This window comes from Heteronotia binoei, chromosome 12 (genome assembly GCF_032191835.1).
Source record: "Heteronotia binoei isolate CCM8104 ecotype False Entrance Well chromosome 12, APGP_CSIRO_Hbin_v1, whole genome shotgun sequence".
Taxonomy (NCBI): Eukaryota; Metazoa; Chordata; class Lepidosauria; order Squamata; family Gekkonidae; genus Heteronotia; species Heteronotia binoei.
The window spans coordinates 51514072-51540210 of record NC_083234.1 but is presented as its reverse complement, the minus strand read 5'-3'; the positions used below and the strand labels follow the sequence as shown (position 1 = coordinate 51540210).

The 26139-nt window shown below is 42.5% G+C and overlaps 1 protein-coding gene across 1 annotated transcript; it reads right to left on the bottom strand.

Annotated features, from left to right (window-relative positions):
- Positions 1 to 10757, bottom strand: ACTG2 (actin gamma 2, smooth muscle). Its single transcript, XM_060250472.1, has 8 exons — positions 10577 to 10757; positions 8735 to 8863; positions 7453 to 7563; positions 6145 to 6229; positions 3310 to 3471; positions 2379 to 2570; positions 1633 to 1814; positions 1 to 235 (listed from the first exon to the last, which is right to left on the bottom strand). The coding sequence occupies exons 1-8, from the start codon at positions 10700 to 10702 to the stop codon at positions 92 to 94; spliced, it is 1131 nt and encodes a 376-aa protein (XP_060106455.1). The 5' UTR covers positions 10703 to 10757; the 3' UTR covers positions 1 to 91.
- Between the last annotated feature and the right edge of the window lie 15382 nt (positions 10758 to 26139).

Sequence of the window (26139 nt, the reverse complement as noted above, 5' to 3'; positions counted from 1 at the left end):
TGGTTTGAAAAAGTTTTAATGCTTATTGAAGGTTAGAAAGAATTGCAAAATAAGGAAAGCTCCATGCTCTTGAATAATCTAGCTGTGGTCTTTAGAAACACTTCCTGTGCACAATTGAAGGACCGGCTTCATCGTATTCTGGTTTGCTGATCCACATCTGCTGGAAAGTGGAAAGGGAAGCCAAGATGGAGCCTCCAATCCAGACGGAATATTTGCGCTCAGGAGGGGCAATGATCTGTCAAAATAGTTGCAAATCAGGGTTAGTGCATGGAATAGGATCATACATTTTGTCTCTGATCCACTGAGAAATGAAGTGAAAATCCAAAGCCATCATCCAATTTGAAAATGAAATTTCGGCACAAAAGCTGTGTGACGGGGCACCAGGAATGTGATGATCTTTGTTCTCAAAATGTGCGAAGGACCTCCACAATAAATTAAAATAAAAAGACAAGAATGGTTGTTACCTGTCCTTTTGTCTTTAAAGAAAGATAATTAGCAGAATTTGACAACATTTATCTCCACATCCTGCAAAATGCAAATTTCCACACATTAAGCTATTGTTAAAAGAATATGAATAGGTCAGGCCTTTTTCTTTTCTTTCTTTTTTCTTTTTGTATTAAAGTACAAAAAAAGGATCTGACCAAGTACTGTGATCATTTTTGGACATATTTGCCAGTGTAGATTTGCTACTACCATACTGGCTAGTTAGTATGGAACACATACTATTTGGTCATTCAGTTTTTATTTCCAGGCAGTGTTGTTGCCATTCCATTGCTTTCTGCTGTTTTCTATTTTTTTCTCTCCTCATCAGCCTTTTCTTTATTTTATATGCAATTAAAGCCCCCTCATGTCCAGTGTAGATTAGCAAAGTGCTACTGAGGATTTCCAGGGCTGTAATTCCTTGAATTGTCTTCCACGAAGTTGCTTTAAAAAGCTTCTGTTTCTCAGCTTTTTAGTGATTTGTTAGTTTTGTACTTCACCCTTCCTGAATTAGTTGGTCAGTTCCTGTTCATTAAGAGGGTGTGTGTGCGAGTAAAATTACCCTTTGCAACCTTTACTTTTCTCATGACTACAAAAGAAACAAAAAGCTAAGGAACAGTTGCCCTGAATGTAAACACTGCAGGGAACTGTAGCTAATTCAGAAATGCCTGGGCCATACCAGTTATTAGGAAATATGTACTTTTAGATAGGATAGCTGAAGCATTTTTAAGTAATGGAGGAAATTAAAGGGACAGTTACAAGAGAAAATAAGATCTTTTGGTGAATTGATCTTTCTTCTGAGCAAGCATGCAGTAAGAATGGGTGTTGCTAGTTTTTTATTGGCAATATATTAATAAGTTCTGTCTTAATATATTCATTAATAAGTTTATTAAGTTATGTGTGGAGCCACCATTTTAAGTCTCCTTTCCGATAATAGTGGAAGGAGTGTCTCAGTGTGTAAGCCTTGATTTGTATAAACTGAGTTGCTGCTTTTAGAATGTTTTCAAATGTATAATGCCAGAATCCAGCAGCGACACAGCAAGATTTTCCTGTTGCTAATAATGGGACAGAAAGGTAGCAGATGGGTTGTTGTGAGTGAACATGTATTTAGGAAAGACCTGTTAAACTCAAAAGAAAATAGGCTATACACACCTTTATCTTCATTGTACTGGGGGCTAAGGCTGTGATCTCCTTTTGCATTCTGTCTGCAATACCAGGGTACATGGTGGTGCCTCCTGAAAGCACATTGTTAGCATAGAGGTCTTTGCGGATGTCAATGTCACACTTCATAATGGAATTGTAGGTTGTCTCATGAATGCCAGCAGATTCCATGCCTGTGGGAAAATGTGCAGGTTCAGTGATAAGTCCTTCCTAATTCAGGTAGGAATTCAGGACTTTTTAAAGGTTTCACCTACATCAGCATTCTTTTCCTCAGCTGTAACAATAGTTTGACACTTGTGGTAGTTTGAACTCTTTTGGGAAGCATCTTTAAAGCAGCTTTCTGCCTTTCCCCCTTACTACTAGTGCTAAACTGGCAGTGGGGAAAAATTGAAGTGAGGAAACCAAAGAAGCTGCTATTTGTCTCTTTGTTTTTTGTTATTTAACTGGAGGCAAATTATTAGCATAATTTCATATCTCCCTTGGTCATTCATTTTAATCTTAGGGTGATATTATACAATATATATTATAATAGGTAAGAGTTTATTCTCTGTCCATTTATAATTTACTCCACTATCCAGGTTGAGATATCCAAAACTATGGAGCAAAACTGATTGTTTATTGAAGAAAGAAGTCCCAAGAGAGAAGCAAGAACTGTCTTATGTGTGTAACTTCTGGCACTTTGATCTCAGTTCTGAAAGTAGTCATGACTACCTTTTGTTCCAGGAATGGAGACTCACCAATAAAGGATGGCTGGAACAGGGTTTCTGGGCAACGGAATCGCTCATTACCAATGGTGATGACTTGCCCATCAGGGAGCTCATAGCTCTTTTCTAGGGAGGATGAGGAAGCAGCTGTGGCCATCTCATTCTCAAAGTCCAGAGCAACATAGCACAGTTTCTCCTTGATGTCACGCACAATTTCTCGTTCAGCTGCATAAAACAGAAGCAAGTTATGCCAGATGTATCTTTACTATGGATATGGCGATCACCTTTGACAGGAAATCTGTGGGGTCCCTAAGGATAGCAGAAAGGGGGGAATGCAAATTGGCCTGGAAGTTCTTCTATGCAAGCCCTTAATTAGGGTATTGGTTTTCCAAAACCTACTGCCTCATCTCACCACCACCTTTACCCTTCCAGTTATTCACGAACTTTACAGTAGTCTTTAGCATGCTCAGTCAGCATTTGAATCATGCGTCTGATGATAAAGCTCAGATTGAGTCAGAGAGACTCAGTAGCATTTTCTTTGTTAAAAACATACATACTACTTGACCTTGAATTAAGTTCCCTTGATTCAGCAACAGCTATTAAGCTGTGGCTGGACAAACACTTGTCAGGGATGCTCTAGGCTGATCCTACACTGAGCAGGGATTTGGACTAGATTCCAACTTTAAACATCTATTTACTTTTGTAGTGAAAAGATGCCATAAGTTAAAATTAAAAATGAAAATATTCTAAATGCAAGCACACATACACACCTCAAATCCATAGCTCAATAGCCAGGACAGTTAACAAGCCAGCATACGGAGGGGGCTTACCAATGCACATATTGAAGAGAAAATGTCCCATTCACACAGCTTATATATTCACTATATACATACTAGAAAATTAATGCTAGGACAGGATTAAATAAATCACTGAAGCGAGTCCAACTGAGCCAGTTTCTCCTCACCAGTGGTGACAAAAGAGTAGCCCCTCTCTGTAAGGATCTTCATGAGGTAATCTGTAAGGTCACGGCCAGCCAGGTCAAGACGCATGATTGCATGAGGTAAGGCATAGCCTTCATAAATGGGCACGTTGTGAGTGACACCATCACCAGAGTCCAGAACAATACCTACAAACAAGAGCAGGAGGAAGACAGGATAGTGAACAATGGGCTTCCCATTTTCCTCTTTTGTAGGAACATAATGAGCTACTAAACACCCATATCAATCTCATAAAAAGTTTATTTGGTCAGAAATGGATGCAGACAACACTACCTACAATGAAGCTGCCACCATTCAAATCACAGTCTGAGTGTAATAAATGTTGATCTAAATCAGAAGAGATTGTTAGAGTTGGTTCATGCATGCATGCACACCACTTGATCCCTCACCATTATTACATTTAAAGCTAATTGCTGAACTAATTCTGTCTAAACAGGTCTGCTGTTGTAGGGAAATATCATCAGAAGGATTTAATTTTTTCTAATTTTTTTACATGTGAAAATGATGTAGGCATCAAGCAATGTACATGCATTTTTAAGCAGGACAATTCTATGCACGTAGGTGGCTATGAAAACTACATCCCATGCACCCACAGGACATGTTGAGCCAGTTGAAGGGTTTCTTTGTTTCAGCTCACCTTATCTGTTCTAGTTTAAATGCTTGAAGCAAGGCAGCAGCCGTATCAAACAAATCCTACATTGATTGAAATCAGCCTGAATGGGTCCACCAGTACTGATGCCACTGCCTGGGCTGTCTTCAAGGTCCAAACCCAAAAATCCTTCATGCTCACAACAGAGCCACAGTCTTATCAAAGATTTCAGGTTTTCACGGCTGGTAACATCATTAGGGTTTGTAGAATCTTTCGGGCTCAAGTGCTGTGTTCTACTGGAGAAAGTTTTTCTTCCAGACGTTTCGTTCTCAGCTGCGGAGAACATCCTCAGTGGCGTTGCAGCCAGAGCAGGCGCTCTGACCTTCTTGGTTGCTGTGCATTGAGTGAGGCCAGGGCTGCTGGAGAGCTGCTATTTCTAGGCTGGAGGGGGTGTGGTGAAAGGGCAATAGGTTTGTGGATGTGCCCATTGTTTGGTGGGGCTTCCTGGAAGGATAGTGATAAGGAAACTGGCTGTTGAATGTGACCATTGTTCTGTGTTAATTGCTGGGAGGGGTGTGAAGATAAGGAAGATGGTTGTTGACTGTGCTGATTGTTCTGTGGAATATGCTGGTTGTTCTGTAAATTTCTGCAATTTATAGTCTGTAGGGTGTTTTGCAGCACAACTTTAACAGAAAGGAAGAAGGCATTTCCATCCACCAATCTTGGTATCCAGTTCTGCAAAACACCCTACAGACTATAAATTGCAGAAATTCACAGAACAACCAGCATATTCCACAGAACAATCAGCACAGTCAACAACCATCTTCCTTATCTTCACACCCCTTCCAACCCTCCCAGCAATTAACACAGAACAATGGTCACAGCCAGTTTCCTTATCACTACCCTTCCACGAAGCCCCACCAAACAATGGACACATTCACAAACCTATTGCCCTTTCACCACGCCCCCTCCAGCCTAGGAATAGCAGCTCTCCAGCAGCCCTGGCCTCACTCAATGCACAGCAGCCAAGAAGGTCAGAGCGCCTGCTTCGGCTGCAACGCCACTGAGGATGTTCTCCGCAGCTGAGAACGAAACATCTGGAAGAAAAACTTTCTCCAGTAGAACATGGCACTTGAGCCCAAAAGATTCTACAAACCCTAAGGAGCCACAGTCTGATTGCACCCACAGCCCAGTTTATAATGAGAAATATAGCTGTATACTCTGCATGTTTATGACAAGAAACATATCTCTCAACTCCGTGGTAAGCTTGTACTTATATTACTTCATATTTCTTTCACTGGTCTGGCTTTACCGAAAGAATTCTGGGAACTGGGATTCAGTGAGAATCGAGAATTCTGTGATAGAATTCTTGGGAACTTAGAAGCTCTTCCATAAGGAGAGACAGCCTTTAACTAATTGTCCTTTCTGTAAGGAGAAACATGGAGAATTAGCTGCTAAGGGAGAACAAAGGTAAGCCCAGGGCTCTTGTCTTCAATCCTATGAAGCTTTTCAGCCTGTCTCCAGGGAAATGTCATAAGTCTCAACAAACAAAGCTGTTATTCTCTGCTCACTTGTGGCAGCTGTGACATGACGTAGCATCTGTCTTTTTTCTTGACTAGTTAGCAGCAGAGGATACAATTTATATCAAGAAATGTGTGTGACTAGCTCTTATCCCAATTGGACCTCCTATGACTGTTCCTTAATAGAACCACTGGGAGAGATCCAATTGCAGATCTCACATGCAATGTGTAATTTGACTTTTAGAGAGCTATAGCCCTTCCTGCCAGATCACCTGTCTCCTCTGATCCTGGAATAAGAAGATAATTACAAAACCAGATGAATTCTGCAATATAAATACAGTATTTGCTCAAATGGAATACTAGGGTTTTTTCCCCCAGCTATGCTATAAAAAAGAGGATGTTGTCTTACTTTCGCATACAAATTAGTTTTGTCCAGTAATAATTTTTTTTGTGTGTATATAACATTTTAAGGAGGACATCTTACATTCAAGGTCATCTTCCTTTAAAGTAAATACAGTATACACTGAAACTCAATATAGCTTCTTCTAGAAACAGCAGAAATGATCTCCCCAGATAAAGCAACTGTTTTCATATAAACAGGCAGGGTGCCAAGGGTTAATTTCCCCTCAAACTTGATTTATACTGAACTCTGTGCTTCTAAACAGTAAAGAGAACTGAAGCCATGTACTTACCAGTGGTACGGCCAGATGCATAAAGGGACAGCACTGCTTGGATTGCAACATACATGGCAGGAACATTAAAGGTTTCAAACATAATCTAGATGGGAAGAACCATGAAGCAGAGTCAAGATTAGATGAAGGCATGGGGTTCCTCTATGAGTGCTTAATCTCATGGACTAGCTCAAGATGCCTTGGTGCCCGAGGGGGGGGGGGACTATATGTGAGACTAAATTTGTTTAATCCCAGTCTTCAGACTGCAGCAGCAGGGGGCTTTGATTTTAAGTGGGAGACTGGTGTGTGCGTGTGTGATTTGTTTTCTTTCCCTTTGTAGCATTTTCCTAACAAATACAGCCACTTCCCAAGTTTCTTTTGCCTGCTCTATGAAGAAAAATAATCCCTACAGTATTTTCCCCCCAGAGAGTGTACAGGCAGTTTGAGAGGGTGATTGTCAATGGGAAACTGTGCAAAGAGAATGGGTTAAACAGCCCCTCCCCACAGCAGTCTCTCCCACTTTAACCTGCAGTCTTTGCAGACACATACAGTTAAAAATTGTCAAAAAGTCTCTCTGCGATAGACACTGAAATGGTGCCTTCCTTCTCCTACTTATTAACACAGTACAGTCCACCAGGAACCCTGGAACTACTCTTGTACCAGTCTCACTGGAAAGAAAAAAGGCACAACAATATTCTCCATAGATCCTGATTGTTCATTTCCATGTAACTTGCTCAAGAGAACCACCTGGTGGACTATTTGCCGCAACTCAAATTCTTACATCACTAATGGTGCAATCCGGAATAGTTATACTGTCCTTTAAAGTCCATTGAAGTCAATGGGCTTAGAAGGGGGATCTTTGTTTAGTATTGCATTACAAACTCACTATTCTTAATATTCCCAAAAATCCATGACCAGAAGTGGCCACCTCAACGTACTTCATACTTAGGGATGCTCAGCCTTGTACACATGCACAGGCTTCCTCCTATGCACCAGCCACAGCTGAAGCAAGCTCCAGGACAGGGTGCATGGCCATTCTGCTCATAATGATGAGCAGGCAGTACTCTCACTGGGTTCTTTCCTGAGCTGTGGAGTCCGGGGAATATTGTAAGGATCATATATGGCCTGGCATGCCCTGCAACATTGCAAAGGATTCTGGACTGCACCACTTGGACAGTCACTTCAATAGAAAACTGTAGATTTCTTATGTAGCTGGCAGGAGCTATCTAAGCAGCACTTTGTATAATGGGGCCAACTGCAGAAGATGAACAAGAATTCCCTTCCCGGAGCAGCTCAGCCCTCTGGAACAGTAGGCCTTGCTGGTTTTACCTGAGTCATCTTTTCTCGGTTTGCCTTGGGGTTCAGAGGTGCCTCTGTGAGAAGAGTGGGGTGTTCCTCGGGAGCTACTCGCAGTTCATTGTAGAAAGAATGGTGCCAGATCTGGACAAAGTGGGAAAACAGCAGCTCACAATTGACTGTCAAAAAAGTGGGGCTTTGTAGCAAATGCCACAGTTGTCAAAATACAATTGTGAAAAAGCAATAGTTCATATATTAATAGTACATAACGTCTGTCTTTGAGTTCTATAGGCAATGTACAGCTGATGACAACTCTGAGAAGCAGCTGAGATACCATGCTTAGTCCATGGGTATTTTAATTTCAGTGCTACCACATGCGTTTTCTGAGGAGGTAAAGAATTTACTAGCAGGGTATATTTGAAAAGGATCTTTTTGGAAGCTGCTGCTCAGGTCCCTCCTCTATGACCTGATATTATCTGAGTATATGTGCTCCATGATTGGGAAGCGAGTGCCAGGCTGTGTGGTAGAATCCACTGAGCCCTGGACCACTAGAACATAGAATTTGGGCACACCTAAATGAGCTGGTGTGATCAGATCTACTTGTGGAAATATAAATAGTTGCATTTCCTCCCCCCCCCCACCAATGAAATAAATATTGTGGAAAATATATATCCTGCCTTCCTATGGTGTGCTGGGCAGCTAACAAGGATTTTAAAAATCTGAAGAACAAATTTAAACTAACAAAAATGTCAAACAACTTCAACAAAAACAAATTGAAGTAAGAGCAATTTGAACAGGTTAATTTAGCAGTAGCAAAAAGGTAATAAAATTAGGAAAAGCAAGTAAATCAATAATCAAAACATTCAAAATAAGCAGTATCCTCTATAAATATGCCACTAGTGTGGTATTTATTACTACACATTACTCCACAAATTCTCCAGAACAAAACTGTCTTCACAATGTGTCAGAAGGCTTCAACAGGGGAGGGGGGGCAGGAAATCAGGCATCTTACGGAAGGAAGCTCCAAACCTTGTGGGAAGTGGTTGTGGCTCAGTGGCAGAACATATGATTTGCATGTAGAAGTCCTATGTTCAATTCCTGGCACCTGTAGTTAAAGGGTTCAGGTAACAGGTGATGTGAAAGATATCTATCTGAGACCCTGGAGAGCTGTTGCCCATCAGAGCAGACAATACTGACCTTGATAAACCAATTGTTTAACTCAGGATAAGGCAGCTTCATATGTTCATATATATAGATTACCTATATATCTTCAATAAAAATGAGAATTGAAAATGCACAGAATTCCTCGCCGCACCTTTTCCATGTCGTCCCAGTTGGTGATGATGCCATGTTCAATGGGGTATTTGAGAGTAAGGATTCCTCTCTTGCTTTGAGCCTCGTCCCCTACATAGCTGTCTTTCTGGCCCATTCCCACCATCACACCCTAAGGAACCAAAATGAGAAAGTAATAAACTCCTTGGTAGAAGGGATTCAGAGAGACCAAAGCACTTACCTGAGGACTCGTACACACAGCACAACCGTTTATATACATCACTTTCCATTTATCAGCTCCAAAGCATGGTCTAGTCTATTGAAATAAGAGCCCTCCCCCGTAAAGTATTCTGATAACCAAGTAGGTGTGGCTTGGAATTCTCCCAGAATTATCGATCTCCAGACTACAGAGATCAGTTCTCTTGGGAGAAACAGAAGCTTCGATGGGTTGACTTTATGGTATCACATCCCCACTGAGTTCACTCCCTGGGCCACGCTACCCAGGAAGGCCCCTCAGATCTTCAGGGATTTCTCAACCCAGAGGTGGTAGCTCTACAGCAAAGAAGAAGAAGAGTTGGTTTTTATACCCCGTTTTTCTCTACCCTAAGGAGTCTTAAAGTGACTTACAATTGCCTTCCCTTCCTCTCCCCACAACAGTCCCTTTGTAAGATAGGTGAATCTGAGAGAGTTCTGAGGATCAACTGTGTCTGTCCTAGGATGTGTGACATGAAGAAGTGGGGAATCAAATCCGGTTCTCCGGACTAGAGTCCGCCACCCTTAACCACTGCAGTGTGCTGGCTCTGTTTGAGCAATGAATCCCCAGTCACACTGCAGCCACAAACCCCAAAGGAATTTCAGACAAGTTGTTCTGCCTCTTGCTCTAAGGCCTCTTCCCACCTGTCTACAATGTATGGATATTAATGCTGGCTTTGCTTCCAAGATGCTGTTCTTAGGTGGAATAAGATGACTTGAATGAAGTGGTTTGTGCATTTGAGTAGTGCAGGATTACTGTATCGTGATCCAATTTGCTTGTCAGGATTTGTGCAGTGTAGTGCTGAGAGACTAACAAGGAACAAGGTGCAGCTCAGCCTTTTGAATAACTCTTCTCTGCAGAAGACAGCTAAATGCTTCAGACTTTCCCAGCACCAGTCCATTTTTCTTCTGCAACCAACTTTGTGCTGTTCACAGCTGACTCATGGACCATCAGAAGTAGTTCATCTAACTCATGGACCATCCATTTCCTATGGCTGAATTGAAATTCTGCTGCCACCTTCCGGTATTGCAACCAAGGATGGTCTGTCCTTTTAACTTACTGGAAAAGTTCCTGGTAAGCTGCTGCCCTGGAGGGCCACTGGTGGGTCAGGAGACAGCTGAGCCAAGTGTCCCTTGCAATGTGGGCAGCCATGATAGCAAGAGGTATAACCTAAACCACAGCCGCAGCCCAGGTGTGGGACAAGTACCCCTGTGGCACCATAGCCCTGCAAGGGCCATGACTCAGCCTGCTTTGGAACTGTTTTGACATCCCACTCTACCCTGATCCCAGCCAGTCAAAGAAAATATACAGGCAGCTTGGAGAATATAGGAACAGGTGAACAGAATGCTTTTTGTCTAACAATCACCATGTCATTTTCTACATCCTCTGTGGTTTCATTAAGAGGCAGAGCTACAGACAATTCTGGCCAAAGACTGAGACATTTGCATATGGCTCCATTCTTCCCCTACTTGTCTAGTTGGAACCCTGGATATCAAAGAGCACCTAGTGACAACCCTATGCAGAGTTACTCCAGACTAAGCCCACAAAGGGCTTTGACATGACTATCCGAGGCCTGTGTTTGCCCCAGGCACCATTTGTAGAAATACCCAAAAAGGGATTCAGCACACAAACCTGGTGACGTGGGCGGCCCACGATGGATGGGAAAACTGCACGGGGGGCATCGTCACCGGCAAAGCCAGCCTTGCACAGCCCAGAGCCATTGTCGCAAACAAGAGCAGTTGTCTCTTCTTCACACATAGCTGAAATAAGAGGCGGTGGGGGCACAGGGGACCTGGAGGAGCAAAACCAAATCAGATTTTATAATACAGCAAGGCACAGTGATCCTTTGCAGGCACAGGACTGAGAAGTCATTTCCAACAAGAGGAATTTCAAATGTTTAGCAAGCACCAAGTTGGAAGTGGGGTTGTAGTGATATAACTGATTCAAAGGAGCCAGTGGGTCTAACTCCCAACAGGCTGTTCCGGAAGGCATCACTGCATTAGACACACACTGGCTTAACAGTCATTCACTGTCTACAAAGAGCCCTGGGAAGCAGAGTACTGTGACGCCAACTAGGGATCACTAACAGAGTGACCCACGCACACAACAACCTGCAGTCTTTTAAGGGATGCCATGACAATCAAACTGGTATAAAAGTTACACCTTTATACTTTAGTTATGCCTGCTTATAATTGGTCTGCTTGACCTTTCAACATCTTTGGGAACTCCCCTCTGACTTCTTTTCTACTTGCAAATGAAAAGTGCTGAAAGATGCAGCAGCTGTAGGCATGCAATATTCACAGATGCAAGAAAACAAATTACTATGAAAGATATGAGGCCCTCAGAAAAGAAAACCATTTCATCTGTCTATTGCATTTTTTGTGTTGCTTTTCCTTCAAGGAGTTCAAAGCAGAGTTTTCCTTTTCTCCACTTTATCCTCACAACAACTTTGTGAGGTAGGTTGGTCTTAGAGAGAGTCACTGGCACAAATCTCCCCGCAAGCTTCATGGCTGAGTGTGGGTTTGAACCTTTATACCAGGGGTGGCCAACGGTAGCTCTCCAGATGTTTTTTGCCTACAACTCCCATCAGCCCCAGCCAGCATGGCCAATGGCTGGGGCTGCTTTATACCATACTGGCTTTCAACTAAATGGGATTGACCTGTAGCTGATCTGGGACCTGGACAGGCAGATCTTATAACAAAATAGCATTACATTGATTACTTCGTGAAAAAGTTTGAGAAACACTGTAAGGGAGCAAGCTAATATGCCTAAAGCACAAAAATTGTCTCCGTATGGTTATCAGTTTATATGGGTGTCAAAAAGGACTGGGTGAATTCACAGAGGATAGGTCCATCAACAGTCACTAGCCATATACAAGAATGAGTCCTCCAAGTACAAAGGCGGTCTATCTCTGAATGCCAAATGCTACAAACAAGCAACAAACAGGGAATAGCCCTCATGCCCTGCTTGGGAATCTCGCAGGAACATCTGGCTGGCCATAGATGGGAAATAAATGCTGACCAAATGGTCCAGCAATGCAGAATTCACACATAAGTTTCTTCTTACTTGAGACCAGCATTACCAACATCACATTTTGTACATTTTATCCCTGGCCACAGTTTATCATGACTTCACCCCTTTCCTTGGATGCCCAAGCCCTAGAATTCATGCATTCTGTTTCATTGCATTTTTGCCCAAGCTCAAAATGTGGTCCAATGCAATATGAGCAGACAAAGTCATGTGGAAGTTTGGTGGGGCCTCAATTTCAGTTCAGCATCAAAGCAATTTTTAATCATCACTTCTGCTTGGAAAGAAATACCCTAATTTAAATATCAATCAGATTCAACCCTTATAGGATATTCTAATGAATCCCAAATGGATTCCCTAAGGAAAATAAACTCCAAAGAGGCAGCAACACCAAGCTTGCACATTTGCAAACAAGAAGACAAGAATCTAACTTCTGTTGGCATTCACAAGACTTAATTGATACCAGGTTTCATCAGGGCTCTACCTTAGCATCTTTTTCAAGTACAAAAGTTTATCCTTAGAATGTATGAAGTGGGAGAGTTCAAAAAACACTTCCACTAACTCGGGAAAACATAGACAAGGGGTCCAGATCAAAGAATGGCATTTTTTACAAATCTGAGGGTCGGCACTTCTTTGTTGGGGGAGGGGGAATCAATCCCTGCTTTAATGTACTGCTAAAGGCATGGAAGGATCTGAATCCTGATCTTTGAGATTACTCACCAATATCTTTCAATCTTGAACTAACGTTTTAGGAAAAAGGAATTATAGTTAATAACAAACTGCTGACAAAATATTATCTGCCCTCTGGAAATGTCCTAGCGCTCTCTTTCAGTTCTTATGCAACAGACTCAGATCTTTCCACTCATCCCAAGAGCTGCAAGCATGAATCAGAGAGCCAGCGTAGCATACCACTCCACTCTGGGTGAGAGTAAACAGAAACATGAGGTACCTCACAAGCTTTTCCCAAAAATGGAAATAATCTTCCCAGTCCTTGGCTTCCAAAAAGAGGCCACTCCCCACATTTTTCTTTCAAATCTGGAGACAACATATGCAGTATCAGGCAAGATGGAACCATTTGGTCCTGAGAACTGCTGTTATTTGTTTCAGATGGCATTGAAAAGAACACAGATGTATAAAGGGAATCAGGAATGTAGGGAGAGGGAAAGAAACGAAGCAATCACTAACACAAGGACAGCTTATTTAAAATTATTTTGCATCATTAGCCTGTGGTGTTGTTGGTTTTTTACTTTCCCTAACAGATGTTCAAGCTACCAAATTCCACTTCTAATCTGCCCTCAAGGCTGAATTAGTTTCCTTTGCAGAGTTGTACACTGGACTATAAACTCTTCAAGGTGCTGTCTTCATATCTATCTAAAAACTAAAGCAGACACACAGGCACCTATGTAAATCCCACATCACAAGAGCCCAGGGATGGAACATTTTGTTTCCCTTGCAGCTAGCCTTTTTATGAAATACACACATGTGCGCACACACTCCAGAAAGAAATTCTTCAATGGAATTGCAGAGCTTAGGACTCTACATCCCAAATAACTCCTTTGGATATCCTCCAGAGAAGCAATATTAAAAGAAATGCAGAGAGTCAGCAGTCCTTTCCCAATCAATTCCTGCAGTCCAGTTTCCAAAAAAAGCTCATACAGAGAACAATCTGAAGGTGCAGTCCTCAGCTGACTTAACAGCAATGAGTTTTAAACTTTGCCATAGCTGTCATGCTCTCATGTGTTCCCTGAATGAAACACTTCCCTTTTGACCCTTCAGAGTGCTCCTGCTAGCAAAATCTTTCTATTGTTACTCACCGAGTCTACTAGAGAGTTCCTTCCCTCTGGGACTCTGTCCTCACGATGCTTTTGGTATAAATACCAGTGAGACTATAAAACTCCAGAGGCGGATCTTTTGTAAGCCAAGACCCTAAAAAGGATAACGGATAGTATGTTAGCCATATAAGGTGTTTTATTTCATTACATTGACTGGGCTGCTGGTAGAACAGAGCCTGGTGAATTATTATTGTAAGAAAAATGTATGCAGGGGAAAAAAAGTTGGAAGGCAACGCCTTGATTGTGAATCTGCTCCTTTTATGCTACGCTTCGATAAACACACAGGATGAAAGTCCTTATAAGCTACGCTGGAAGAGGAAGTAGCAGCACCTCCAGTCACTGAAGTGAGAAAGTTACCAAGAATGGCCAGAGCCAGCTGAGATGTTCTAGTGTTCCCCAAACTGAAAATCTACATGGCATCTCTCCTCTTGCTAAACAATATGGGGCACAAGGCTCCAGGAAGTTCTCCTGTCCATACCTCCTGCAATGGCACATTTCCCTTTCATTTCAATTAGACTTGTGCAAGAGAACCTCCTGGTGGATTATGTGACCCATTGGTCAGATTATTCTGCCTCTTTTTCTGTTCTGCACTTTTATTGGCACTCAAACTATATGCTTCATCTTTTTTTAAGTTTTCAACATTTATTGGGTTTGACAGTACATAGAATGCCAGCAGCTGATCCATAATAACCCATAATCTTCCATTCACTTAACCACACCCAGTCATAATGTCCCAAATTATAAGAAGAAGAAAAAGAGAAAAATAGAAGAGCGAGAACCACTCTGTTATCATTAGTGAAACAATTCACTTCCCATTTTCTAAACAAAATAAAAGTTTCAAGTTTGTACTCTGATTTTTTTTTTTAAACCATGAAAGCAGCCATGTGATAGAGGTGTTGAAGGAGGACAGGTTTCTTTCATCCATCCTGTTTCTAAATAGCTCAACAAGGGGAAAATAGCACTTAACCTTCTCCCTGCTCCCCTGGAGCTTAAAGCAATATTTCTTGGGGGGGGGGGGGGATACCTTTAATATGAGAAAATTAACACATTATTCAAAAGGTAGAATGCCATCCTGCACACACTGCTTCCCTGTAACACGTAGATCATTTGCATGTCTTTATGGCTGCCACAAGGATCTGACAGTGACCAGAGGTACTTATGGAGCTGCATAGTCAGAACTTAATTCCCAAGCTTGTGCAGCCCAGTTTAGATTGGGCTCCTGGTGCATGGGGAAAGTTGGCTTCAGCCTCTCCCCCTTGCACTGTTTTCATGACTTTAAACAGCTGTGGGGAGCTGCTAGTCAGAACACAGATGTGCATTGAGGTTCTCTAAACTGATCAAGATTCTGTATACATTAACTGTCAAGGTGCTTTCACCCATACTAATTAATGCAGTTTCAATCCACTTCAGCGATCATTTGCAAGTGGATTTTGCCATTTGCCAGTGCAATCCAGCTGCAAAGTGGATTATTTAAAGTGACATGTCTAGAATACTTCCCAGAATCCTCTGCAATATAACAGAACTCAGGCAGACCAATTGGTGTGGAATGAGTTCCTTGATGTGAGAAAAACCAAAATACTTTGTAGGATGTTTCCTCATCCTCCAAATGTTCAGAGCCTCTCAGGCTGGCCTCAGCTCTGCCTGTTGCTTTCTTCTCAACTGCTAATTAGAGATGAGAAAGCAACAGGTGAAGGCCTTCCTCATCTGCTTCAGACTGCTTTGCATAGTGACAATTCCCCATGTAACTCTCATTGCCTCAGCAAATGAGACAACAGGCCATCCATAGCAGTTTTCTGCACTTTCCCCCCACCCCCAGTTTCCTTGTCTCAGCCCCCTACAGCTGCCATTTGCCCTCTCCCCAGCACCTGAGGGCATTTTTAAAGACGCAACTGCTAGATCATTATTATGCAGTAAGGTATAACAATCTATTCCCATGATATATTAGGGATTTCTCTTGTATCCCTGCAACTAAAAGGGGTGAAGACTCACTTTTTTTTTTTTGCCAGAGAAAGTGACTATTTTTTAAAACATCCCTAAAGCCCTCTGGTGAAACAGAAGGTGAGGGCAGCATCAATGTGGGTAGGATTTTCAAAAATGTGCACCTTTCCATCCACAGTGTAAAAATGGGTTATGAAACCAGGTTTTGGAAATATTACAGCAAAGCGGAGGAAACATAGAGAGAAGATATTTAGGAGATGTCCACCGTGTGGATGCAGCAACAAAACAAAGTTGCTCTAGTTTGGATGCTAAAACAGAGCAAAATGGTGTGTGTGGAATCAACTATAGACTGGCATGACACAATTTAATGAAATATCCTCTGAGATCTCACCTGCTCTTACAGGACCTCAGTGGTAGTGTTGCCATTGCTCTGCTGCTCTTGGTCACAGCTTTGCAGCAGCCCAGCATTTATTTGTCTTGGGGAGCTGGCCTCATGAGGTCATGTCCCTGCTTGCATTGCACTCTTTTGCAGATGCTCTGTCCAACACTTGCCAAAGGGGAGAGCAACATAACCAGGTCTACTTGATGTAGTTGTTGTCTTAGCATTGAGATTCTATCCCATTTGATTGACAAATATGCAACCAGCAGAACAGTCTCTCTGCTTTTGACTCCATTCCCAGGGGGAAACTATGGGAGAAGTTAAGTGCCACCTCAATTGACAGGAGACTTCTATTCCTGATACAGGCATTATATACCAACATGTCTATTAGGGTCAGATGTAATAAGCAAGGTCTCCTTACTGACCCTATTCCCTAAAAGGAGTCAAGCAAGGCTGCGTGCTGGCCCCTTCCCTTTTTGCCATCTTCATTAATGATATGATCAGCAACCTCCATCTAGTCGATATTCATCCCCCCTCCTTGGCCGGGAGGCAACTGGTAGCCCTACTTTTTGCAGATGACACAATCTTGCTTGGCCTTAGAAGAGCATGACTACAATTTGCTCTTTATTGTGATCATAACCTTCTGGAGATTAATTACCGGAAAACAAAAGTAATGGCTTTTGGCCCAAAACCCAGGCTAAGGAGATGGAGTTTAAATGGCCAACAGGTAGCAATTTACAAATATCTGGGGGTCATGATTCAGTCCTCAGGGTCAAAGAAGGCCCACCATGAATATGCTGCCAACTCTGGTCGCAAATTGACCCAGGCCATCATTAGATTTTTTCTTACGAAAGGGGGGTATTTTATACCAGTTGCATTAAAACTGTTTTTGGCCAAAACAATACCCCAACTCACTTATGGAACTATGTTGGGTCCAACCTTATCAAGCTTTGACCCTCTTGAGAAAATTCAGTCCAAGTTTTTGAGAGCCATTTTTCACTTTCCAACCTGTGTTTCCAATGCAGTATTACGCTTGGAAACTGGCTTGCTAAGGACAGAGGCTAGGGTGAGTCTACTTTCAATCACCACTTGGCTCAATCTCAGTCACTACCCCACGAATATCACATCGCTGATCCTAAAAGACAGACATTGTTCCTCTTGGGTTAGAGCCATCCATCAGAAATTGTCTATGCTTGGCTTTTCACCTGAATCTCTCCAGATAATGGCCCTGGATCAAGCCAGGGCCATAGTCAAACAGAGACTACAAGACATTGAGAGACAGACTGATATTGCCAAGGTGCCAGATTATTTAGCCCCCCCTCAAAGGAGATATGTTCTAGCTCCAGCCTCCTATCTCTCAAATCTAACATTACCATCCCACAGAAGGGCCTTTTCAATGGCCCATTGCAACGTCTTTCCTTCAGCAGTCATCGAGGGCTGCTTCAAAAAGGTGCCTATGGCTGAGCAGGTCTGTCCTTGTGGTGCAGGTAAAGTCGAAACAGTTGACCATGTGTTGCTTGGGTGTGGCCTATATTTAGGCATACGCGCTAGGTACATTTATTCTTTGCTCGAGGGATGTCTGCGGCTCTCCAATTTTAAAATCAGAAATATGTTGTTATCAGATTCCAATCCTCAATTCACATTTAAGTGTGCCAAATTCATGGCGGCAGCCAGGAGAATTCACGAGGATTATGTAAAGAAGAGGTCTTGAAACCGCCTGTTTTTTTAATTATTTCCGAATATTTTCAACCTTGTATTTTACCCTTTCCTAAATCCCTGAGTGCTTTGTATACCATCAAAATGTCACTGCAACTGCTACAAACTCAGAGACCATGCATAATGTTGCCTAATTTTGTTCACATGCAATTAAATTGCATTCTGTGGTTCCCACAAGCCAATGTTGAGGCAATTAGTTAGAAGATGTCAGACCAATACTATTTTAATAATAACTATGTTATTTCTCATTATTTGTTTTAATGTTCAATATCTTATCTATATATTTATATTTTATATATCCTATGTCTTATTTATTTAGGTCCTTCTTGATTTATACAATTTTTCTGTGGTTGTTGTTGGTCTGCATTGTGCTGTCTTATTTGGTCATGGACCGTAATAAAACTTGATTTGATCTTAGCATTGAGATTTTCTGGTATGACAGACCTTCTAGGTGCTCAGTTCAAGTGAACGGCCATGCCTTAGCTTTGTTTCATGCTTAGCCTATCTCTACCATCTCCTTATCAAGTCTTCACAAAATATAAAGTGAGGCTTACTCAACTCTTGGCCACTTCAGATGATAGAAAGATCTCAAAGCTTAAAAGTGGAAACATTTCCTCAAAATCTATGCAAGTGCTGCCACCATCACAATTCAGAGGACTTGTCCCTTATACTGTCCTCAATATCCAGCCCTCACCTTCTGGTGCCAGATTTAAAACACCAGAAGGAGGCTCCCTTCTCCAGAACTATCACAATGCAGGAAAAGCAGGAACAATGTCTGAAAGGATCTCTTACTACTTTTGTAAGTTCAAAATTGTCCCTTTGATCTAGTTGTATTTGGAAACTTTACTTGTCTATATAATTTATAGCATACTTTTCTATAAAACATATTCCAAGGCAACTCAAAAAAAGGAAACAAAATAAAGTATTACATAAATATGACAATCAGCAACAGAAAAAAGACAAACTAAAATCCAGGGATAAGAGAAAACCTGTTCAAAGGACTTCCTGAACAGGTGAGGCCTTTTAAACATTTCAGAGCACTAGTCCAATTTGAGCTTCAAAATCTGTTGACATTTATTTTATGATTGTATTGGATTACTCAGTATATCGAGAATATTTTATATGTATGGTTAATTAATATTTTAATAAACATTTTGAATTACTTAAAAAACATTCCAGAAGATACAATTAAGTTATTGGGTAAGGAGTTGCACAATTTAGGGGCAGCTGCCAAGAAGGCCTTCACACAGGTCCCCATCAAATGTACATATAAGGCTGTTGGTTCCCACAGCAGAGCCTCCTTAGCTGAGCACAGGTAGGAACATACAGGCAGAAGTCCTCAAGTAATATGGCCCAAGCCGTTTATAGGGTTTAACAGGTCAAAACCAGCATTTTGTACGAAGCCCAGAAACATACCAGAAACCAGCATAGTTGGTACAAAGTAGACTTAATATGTTCACTGCAACAAGTCCTGTCAGCATCTGGCCCACACATTCTGGACCAGCTGAAACCTCCAAACCAACTTGAAAGGCAGCCCAAGATCAAGAATGTTAATAAGGGTCCCGGTCAGTTTTCTCCAGGAACAATCACAGCTAGTATCACCAAATCTGGGTTGGAAAAATATTGTGGATTTGGGAGTACAGCCTGGGGAGGGAAGGGTTTTGGGAGGGGAGGGACCTTAGCAGGGTATAACACCATGAACTCCATCTTCTAAAGCAGGAGTGGCCAATGGTAGCTCTCCAGATGTTTTCTGCCTACAACTCCCATCAGCCCCAGCCAGGGAGTCGTAGGCAAAAAACATCTGGAGAGCTACCATTGGCCACCCGTTCTAAAGCAGCCATTTTCTCCAGAAATAATTTCAGTTGTCTTGTAAACAGCTGTAATTCCAGGAGATCTGTAGGCCAGACCTGAAGTTGGTAACCCCACAGCTAAATACCAACCTAAGGTGATTTACCAAGTGGTGGCTGAAGATCTCCTACTATTACAACTGATCTCCATGCATTATAAATCAATTCATCTGGAGAAAATGGCCACTTTACACCCCATTGAAGTGCCTCCCCTCCCTAAACCTCACCCTCCTCAGGCTCCATCCCCTAAATCTTCAGGTATTCTTAACCTGGAACTGGAAACCCTAGATATAAAGCATGTTCTCACTTCTGCCACATGCTTATCCAGAATCAGAGAGAAGTCCAAAAAAATTCCTAGACAGCAAGTCTGCTCTTTCAGACTACACATGTTCCCATGTCAGCTTTCAACCAATCCACAGTACATCTCGTTTTATTTAAATTTGCAATTTATTCATCCTCATCCTGTCCCTCTGCACTACCAAACACCTGTTTTACACATTCACTGCCTGCCTGGAATTGAATCGCAGGACAAGAGGAAGCTCCAAATCCCTGGATGATCTCCAGCAGTTTCATATTGATACTAGTTTTGGGCAGGGCTTTTTTTGTAGGAAAAAACCAGCAGGAACTCATTTGCATATAAAGCCACACACCCTGATGTCACCATTGTTCCACACAGGGATTTTTTGTAGAAAAAGCCCAGCAGGAACACCCTGAATCCAAGCCAGCCAGAACTGTATTCCTGCTCAAAAAAAGCTCTGAGCTTGGGGAACCAGATGAAACCCTGCAGACCAAGGGGCAGCAAAGACCCCCCTCCACCTTCTAAAACCCACCTTGGAAAAAAAACAAGCAACTGTAAAGCCTCCAAGTATGGTTGCCAGATCCCCCCAGCCACTGACAGGGGGCTAGAGTTGCTAGATTCAGGTCAGGAAACTCCTGGAGATTTAGGGATTGGAGCCTGGAAAGGACAGGGACCTCAGTGGGGTACAATCCCATAGAGTCCATTCTTCAAAGCATCCTTACCACCAAGGCAGCCCAGATATGTAATAGGACTGATGGTATATAAACAATTGAGAGGTAGGGCTGTGAACTCCCCCTGTTGGTGGGTCAGACAGTGAGTGTGGATCATCAATCAGAGCAATCAAAGCAATTTCAATGACATATTGAGGTTGGAAAAGATGTTCAAGAGGATCTGGACAATCCAGCACAATTCTCAATACCGTCACAATTCCAAGATTCTTTGAAGAAACCCATGACAGTTAAAATGCTGAGCTTGTTAGAATGCGTGAGCACTAAAGGCTGAGAATGACTTAAGTCACACAAATTCCTTTGAACTCAGGGTTTGTTCCTCGGAACCAAGGCTGGGCACAGACCTGGAACCCCCAACCAGAAAAAGTCATACCATCACACCATTTTGCATGGATTCCCCAGAAAAAGCCAAGGCAGCATTTGAGATTTTTTTTGTCTGTATGTCCCACTTAAGTTCATAAGAGAAGCCATGTTAGATCAGGACAGTGGCCCATCCAGTCCAACACTCTGTGTCATACAGTGGCCAAATATATATATTAGCCATGGTGTGTGTGCGTATATACATACTGTGGCTAATATATATATATATTTGGCCACTGTGTGACACAGAGTGTTATATATATGCACACACTGTGGCTAATAGCCATTGATGGACCTCTGCTCCATATTTTTATCCAGTCCCTTCTTGAAGCTGGCTATGCTTGTAGCCACCACCACCTCCTGTGGCAGTGAATTCCACATGTTAATCACCCTCTGGGTGAAGAAGTACTTCCTTTTATCCTTTTTAACCTGACTGCTCAGTAATTTCATTGAATGCCCATGAGTTCTTGTATTGTGAGAAAGAGAGAAAAGGACTTCTTTCTCTACTTTCTCCATCCCATGCATAATCTTGTAAACCTCTGTCATGTCACTCCGCAGTCGATGTTTCTCCAAGCTAAAGTTTCTCCACTAATTTTGGATGAAGTTTCTCCACTTATTTTGGATGAAGGGTGTCTTCTTCAAGGGGTTCTCAAATCCTGGAGCTTATACTGTTTGAACCTATTTCTCCAAAGTCAAATTTTGATGCTACAAACTAGTATAAATCTTCCTACTCAGTTATTAGCTCCAGTGGTCTCTGTCCTGCTAGTCAGATCCAATCAGCCACTGCATGGACATCACCACTCAGTAATGCACCATTTGGTATTTCTGTGGACTCATAACTGATTGTATCAGCTGTCCCCACTTAAAAAAAACACTGTGCAGGAACTGGTGTCAGGGATAAGGAGGTCCTGTTTGCCCTTTGATGCAGGTAATTGTTTGATATTGCAAGGTATTCCTAGGGGAACTTTGGGCCCCAGTGGAGGCTATTCTGGCCTGGTGCCAAGTCAGAAATTCCACATTATATCCAATGCTCCCTCTAAGCTGTGGAGTCTTGTGAGCAAAAATTCTACTTTGTGAGCTACTGGCATTAAAGTTGTGAGTGAGTGATTTGGCTACTGCATAAATTAGTTTGCTCTGGGGCCATTTTTCCTGCGCTAAGACAAAAATGTGTCAGCCAGAAGCTTAAAAACTGTGAGCTAGCTTACACTAACTCATCTTATAGGGAACACTATTTAATCCTACCCACCTACCAATCAGCATGGAGTCAAGCCCTTGAGTAGTTCCCCTGTGCAAGCCTCAATGGAATATTTACTGAAATGATGTACTGTGCTCCTTGGAAAGCTATTTCAATGTATGGTGGATTGTGTCACATAAGAGTGGGATCAGATCTTTTTGCCACTCTGCCATTTCTTATAATAGCTTGATCTGCTGCCTCTGGTGGCCACCTCACTTTGGTTTTGGTAAGGCCACTTTGTGCACAGTCTAATCTGGGTCTCAATTCCCTTTGCTCTGTCATTGCGTACTCCACAGCAGCTGTGATTACAAGAATCCTTAGACTACTGACAAAGAGCAGATGCCTCCGAAGATCCAACCAGATGCTGAGAAACTCCCAGCTGCCTTTTTAAGGGAAATGGATTACACAGCAGCAAGACTGATACTCCAATGAGGGAGCAATGAAGAAAGAGAGGCTGAAGTGGGACCCAGAAGGTGCTGATCAGCAGTGGCAGAGGAGAATTGTCTCTTGTGACTTGAGAACTTTTCATTTAATTGTCCAGTTGTCATAGTTCTTAGATAGGGAACTGGGATGTTGCTTATGAGTTAATAGAAAATTAACAGCATGCAGGCAAAGCTATAGCCAAAATACCTGCCCCTCCACCCCAAATGCACAACTTTAGAACACAACTCCAGATTCCCACTCTGGCTGCATACAGTACCAGACTCTCTGAATTATATATATTGCTTAGAATAATAATTCTTCAGGAGAAAGGGTATATTTCTTCTCCAGCCTGTCTGGCACCGATTTAATAGCAAAACGAAGTTCTTTTGGTTAAACACAGCCTAGGGGGAAAAAAGGTCTTGTGTTATCAACAATCCAAAATGAACCCCAGCAGGTGCAGTGCATGTAACAGAAAACTGTATGCTGCCTTGCACGTGGGGCAAATAACATTCCCCGGGCTATTTTGAATCAGGAAAACAGCACAGCAGGAAGAGGCTGAAGCCCGTTCTCCCCACCACTTAGCGCTCCCACTCTTAATCAGGTCCTAAAAGCAATTTGAAAATTAGTTCCCCATAGCTGCTTTCTGACTGCGAGGAATAAGTCAGGTCATGAGAGCCCTGACCACTCCCATTAAAACATCACATCTAATTGGAGCCTTAGTGTTCATGCACAGTCATTTAATATGGATTAGAGACCAGATAATGCATGAATCCACCTACCCGCTGTAGCTTCTAGACACTGAAAATATTAACAGCCTTCATCATGGCATTAAACACACATTCTAGTTAGAAAAATATACTTCTGTATATACTGTTTAAAACAGGTACATCACAAATCTCTCACAAGGCAAAACAGGGATGTGATTTTCCAGAGACCCACTTTCACATAAATAGGGACAAGTTAGCCACATGCAATATATCCTAAACACCAACATTAAATTATTGTTTGCTCCCTTTTGCAAATTACGTCTTAGTGGGCTTTGCCCCACCAATCTGTTCTCCCATACACACTAGACTAAATACATATAAGAAAGGATTCTAATCTCCCAATGATCAGTCCAACAATAGTCTCCTGAACAGTGAAGACTTTTCCCTTGGCTGGAGCTACAGCACAATCAATCATTAACCACAGCCCAGTTTTCCTGATGCCAGACTGTAAGCTGAACATCATCCAAGGATGAGGTCATCAGGGGAGAGAGTTGCCATATATGACGATAGAGGTAGAAGGAAGGCACTTTAAACAGAAGGCGGCAGCTGTGCTTTAAATGTAGGAAAGCTGAAAACAGTTTTTCACTCCAGGGGGGAAAATGGGATCCACGTAGCCAGACACGCCATCTGTGCACTGGCCTCCACCTGTGTTTGCAAACCAGCACACCTTCCATGCAGGGCTTACTCACTAGTGTGCACCTGTAATAGATGCAGAACCAAGGTGGCATCAACCCATAGGAAAGGCTACAGGCACACCCAGTGAACCATTCTGACAACAGGAAAGGGGAAATTCCTGCTTCACTGTTACAGGTGGAGAGCCAAGGGTGATAAGAGTGACTTGCCCCATGGAGCCTGCTGTATTCAGGGGTAAGTAAAAGCCTAGCTTTACACAACCCAGGTCCTATCCCAGGGCTTACCCACAATGGCAGTAGCCAGTAGAAGAAAACTGGGAAGTTCCCCACCTTTGCTCTACTAATGACCAGGGAGCACCATTCAGTCCTGTTCTCAGTTTATCTTCCTGGGTCAAGTGAGCTAGCTAGTAAAGGGCATGAGGAATCCCAGATGACTATCCTGCCAATGATAGTAGCTGCAATTGTAGGATCTGGAGTGACCCAGGGAAGCCTATTATCCAGAGCAAAAGGGAAATCCTTAACAAAAATTCAAGCACTACCATTCAACTTTTCTGTTTGCTTTACAAATCTAGGTTTTCCATTCAAAGCACCAAATCCTGAAAAAGTCTTCCTGTATCCCCAGGCTGCTGCTGGACAGCCTAATAAGGAAGCATCTGACCCAGGCAGCCAATCCAAGCTCCCTACCCCATTGCTATCCCTCTGCTGAAATGGAATTCAGCCCACTGACACACAGCAGGCCAAGGCGGGAGGATCCTTTGTGGAATCTCAAGCATCTTCCACTACAGCAGCCTCCTGAGGCTGAGTCCATGGCTTTCTCGAGTCTCAACCCAAAGGGCAATAGTCGTAAAGCTGCTTCTTGGCACTAGTAGATGCTGCTGCCTGAGATTTCCAGTCATCTTTTTACCCTAAGTGCCAATTTTGAATTTTTCCTATCTTTATAGGAATGCTTTCCACATTAATTGTTGAAGAACTCCAGAGAGCTGTGCAGGATTCCAAGGCATGTGAACTAGTGTGACTCTCACTCAAATTGACTGTGACCTATCCCCCCCCCTTTTTTTTTGCTGTGAAGTCACCACCAACTTACAGCAACCCTGTGGGGTTTTCAAGGCAAGAGGTGTCCAGAGGTTCTCTGCCACTGCCTGCTCCTGTGTAGCAACCCTGGAGGTCTCCCATTCAAATACTGACCAGGGCTGATCCTGCTAGCTTCTGAGATCTGACAATATTGAGCTAGCCTCAGCTATCCAAATCAGAGCCAATCTATTGTCTTTTTAATTTGCCTTTCTGCCATGTTACCCGTAATCCTCTACTTCAGCTCTGGGCTCAATTAGAAAGCTCATTATGGGTGCCTAAGCAGAGTTATTCAGAAAGCTTTGTGACCATGACTGCCCTTTACCTTGATAAACGAATAAACTTCCAAGAGACTCCAAAATTCCCTAGGACAATTTGGAAATCCCAAACCTGTATCTAAAACAAAACAACCTAAACTCCCACACCTAACAAATCTTATTTAATTTACTACGCACACATTACTAGCTCCACATCCACAATGGCAAGCCACCCTCAGTGCCTGTGGCCCCAGTTTTGAGGTGCCCTAGACCTCAGGTGTTCTCTACTTAAGTCTAGTACATAAGGAAACTTGTATAGTGGTGGTGATAGAGAACACCTCCACCAGCCTATCTAATTATTACAGGTGTTCTTTTGTCATGGTGCAATGGTTTTCCTGAACACAGCGCAAAGAAACCTGACCAGGAGCCCGGAGGTGCCTGCAATTCTGCATAGCTATCTTAACTAAAAGGAAAACAGCGTTTATATTTAAAAAGATTGCTTTTAACTGATGTATTTTAAAGTGAGAAGAGGGTGTGTCACTCAGTGGTACAGCATACATTTTTTGTTCAGAAATGACCAGGTTCAATCCCTGGCATCTCCAGCTAAAACAATCAGGTGGTAGGTGATATGACAGGCATTTATCTGAACCCTGGAGAGTCACCGCCAGTCTTAGTAGACAATACAGACC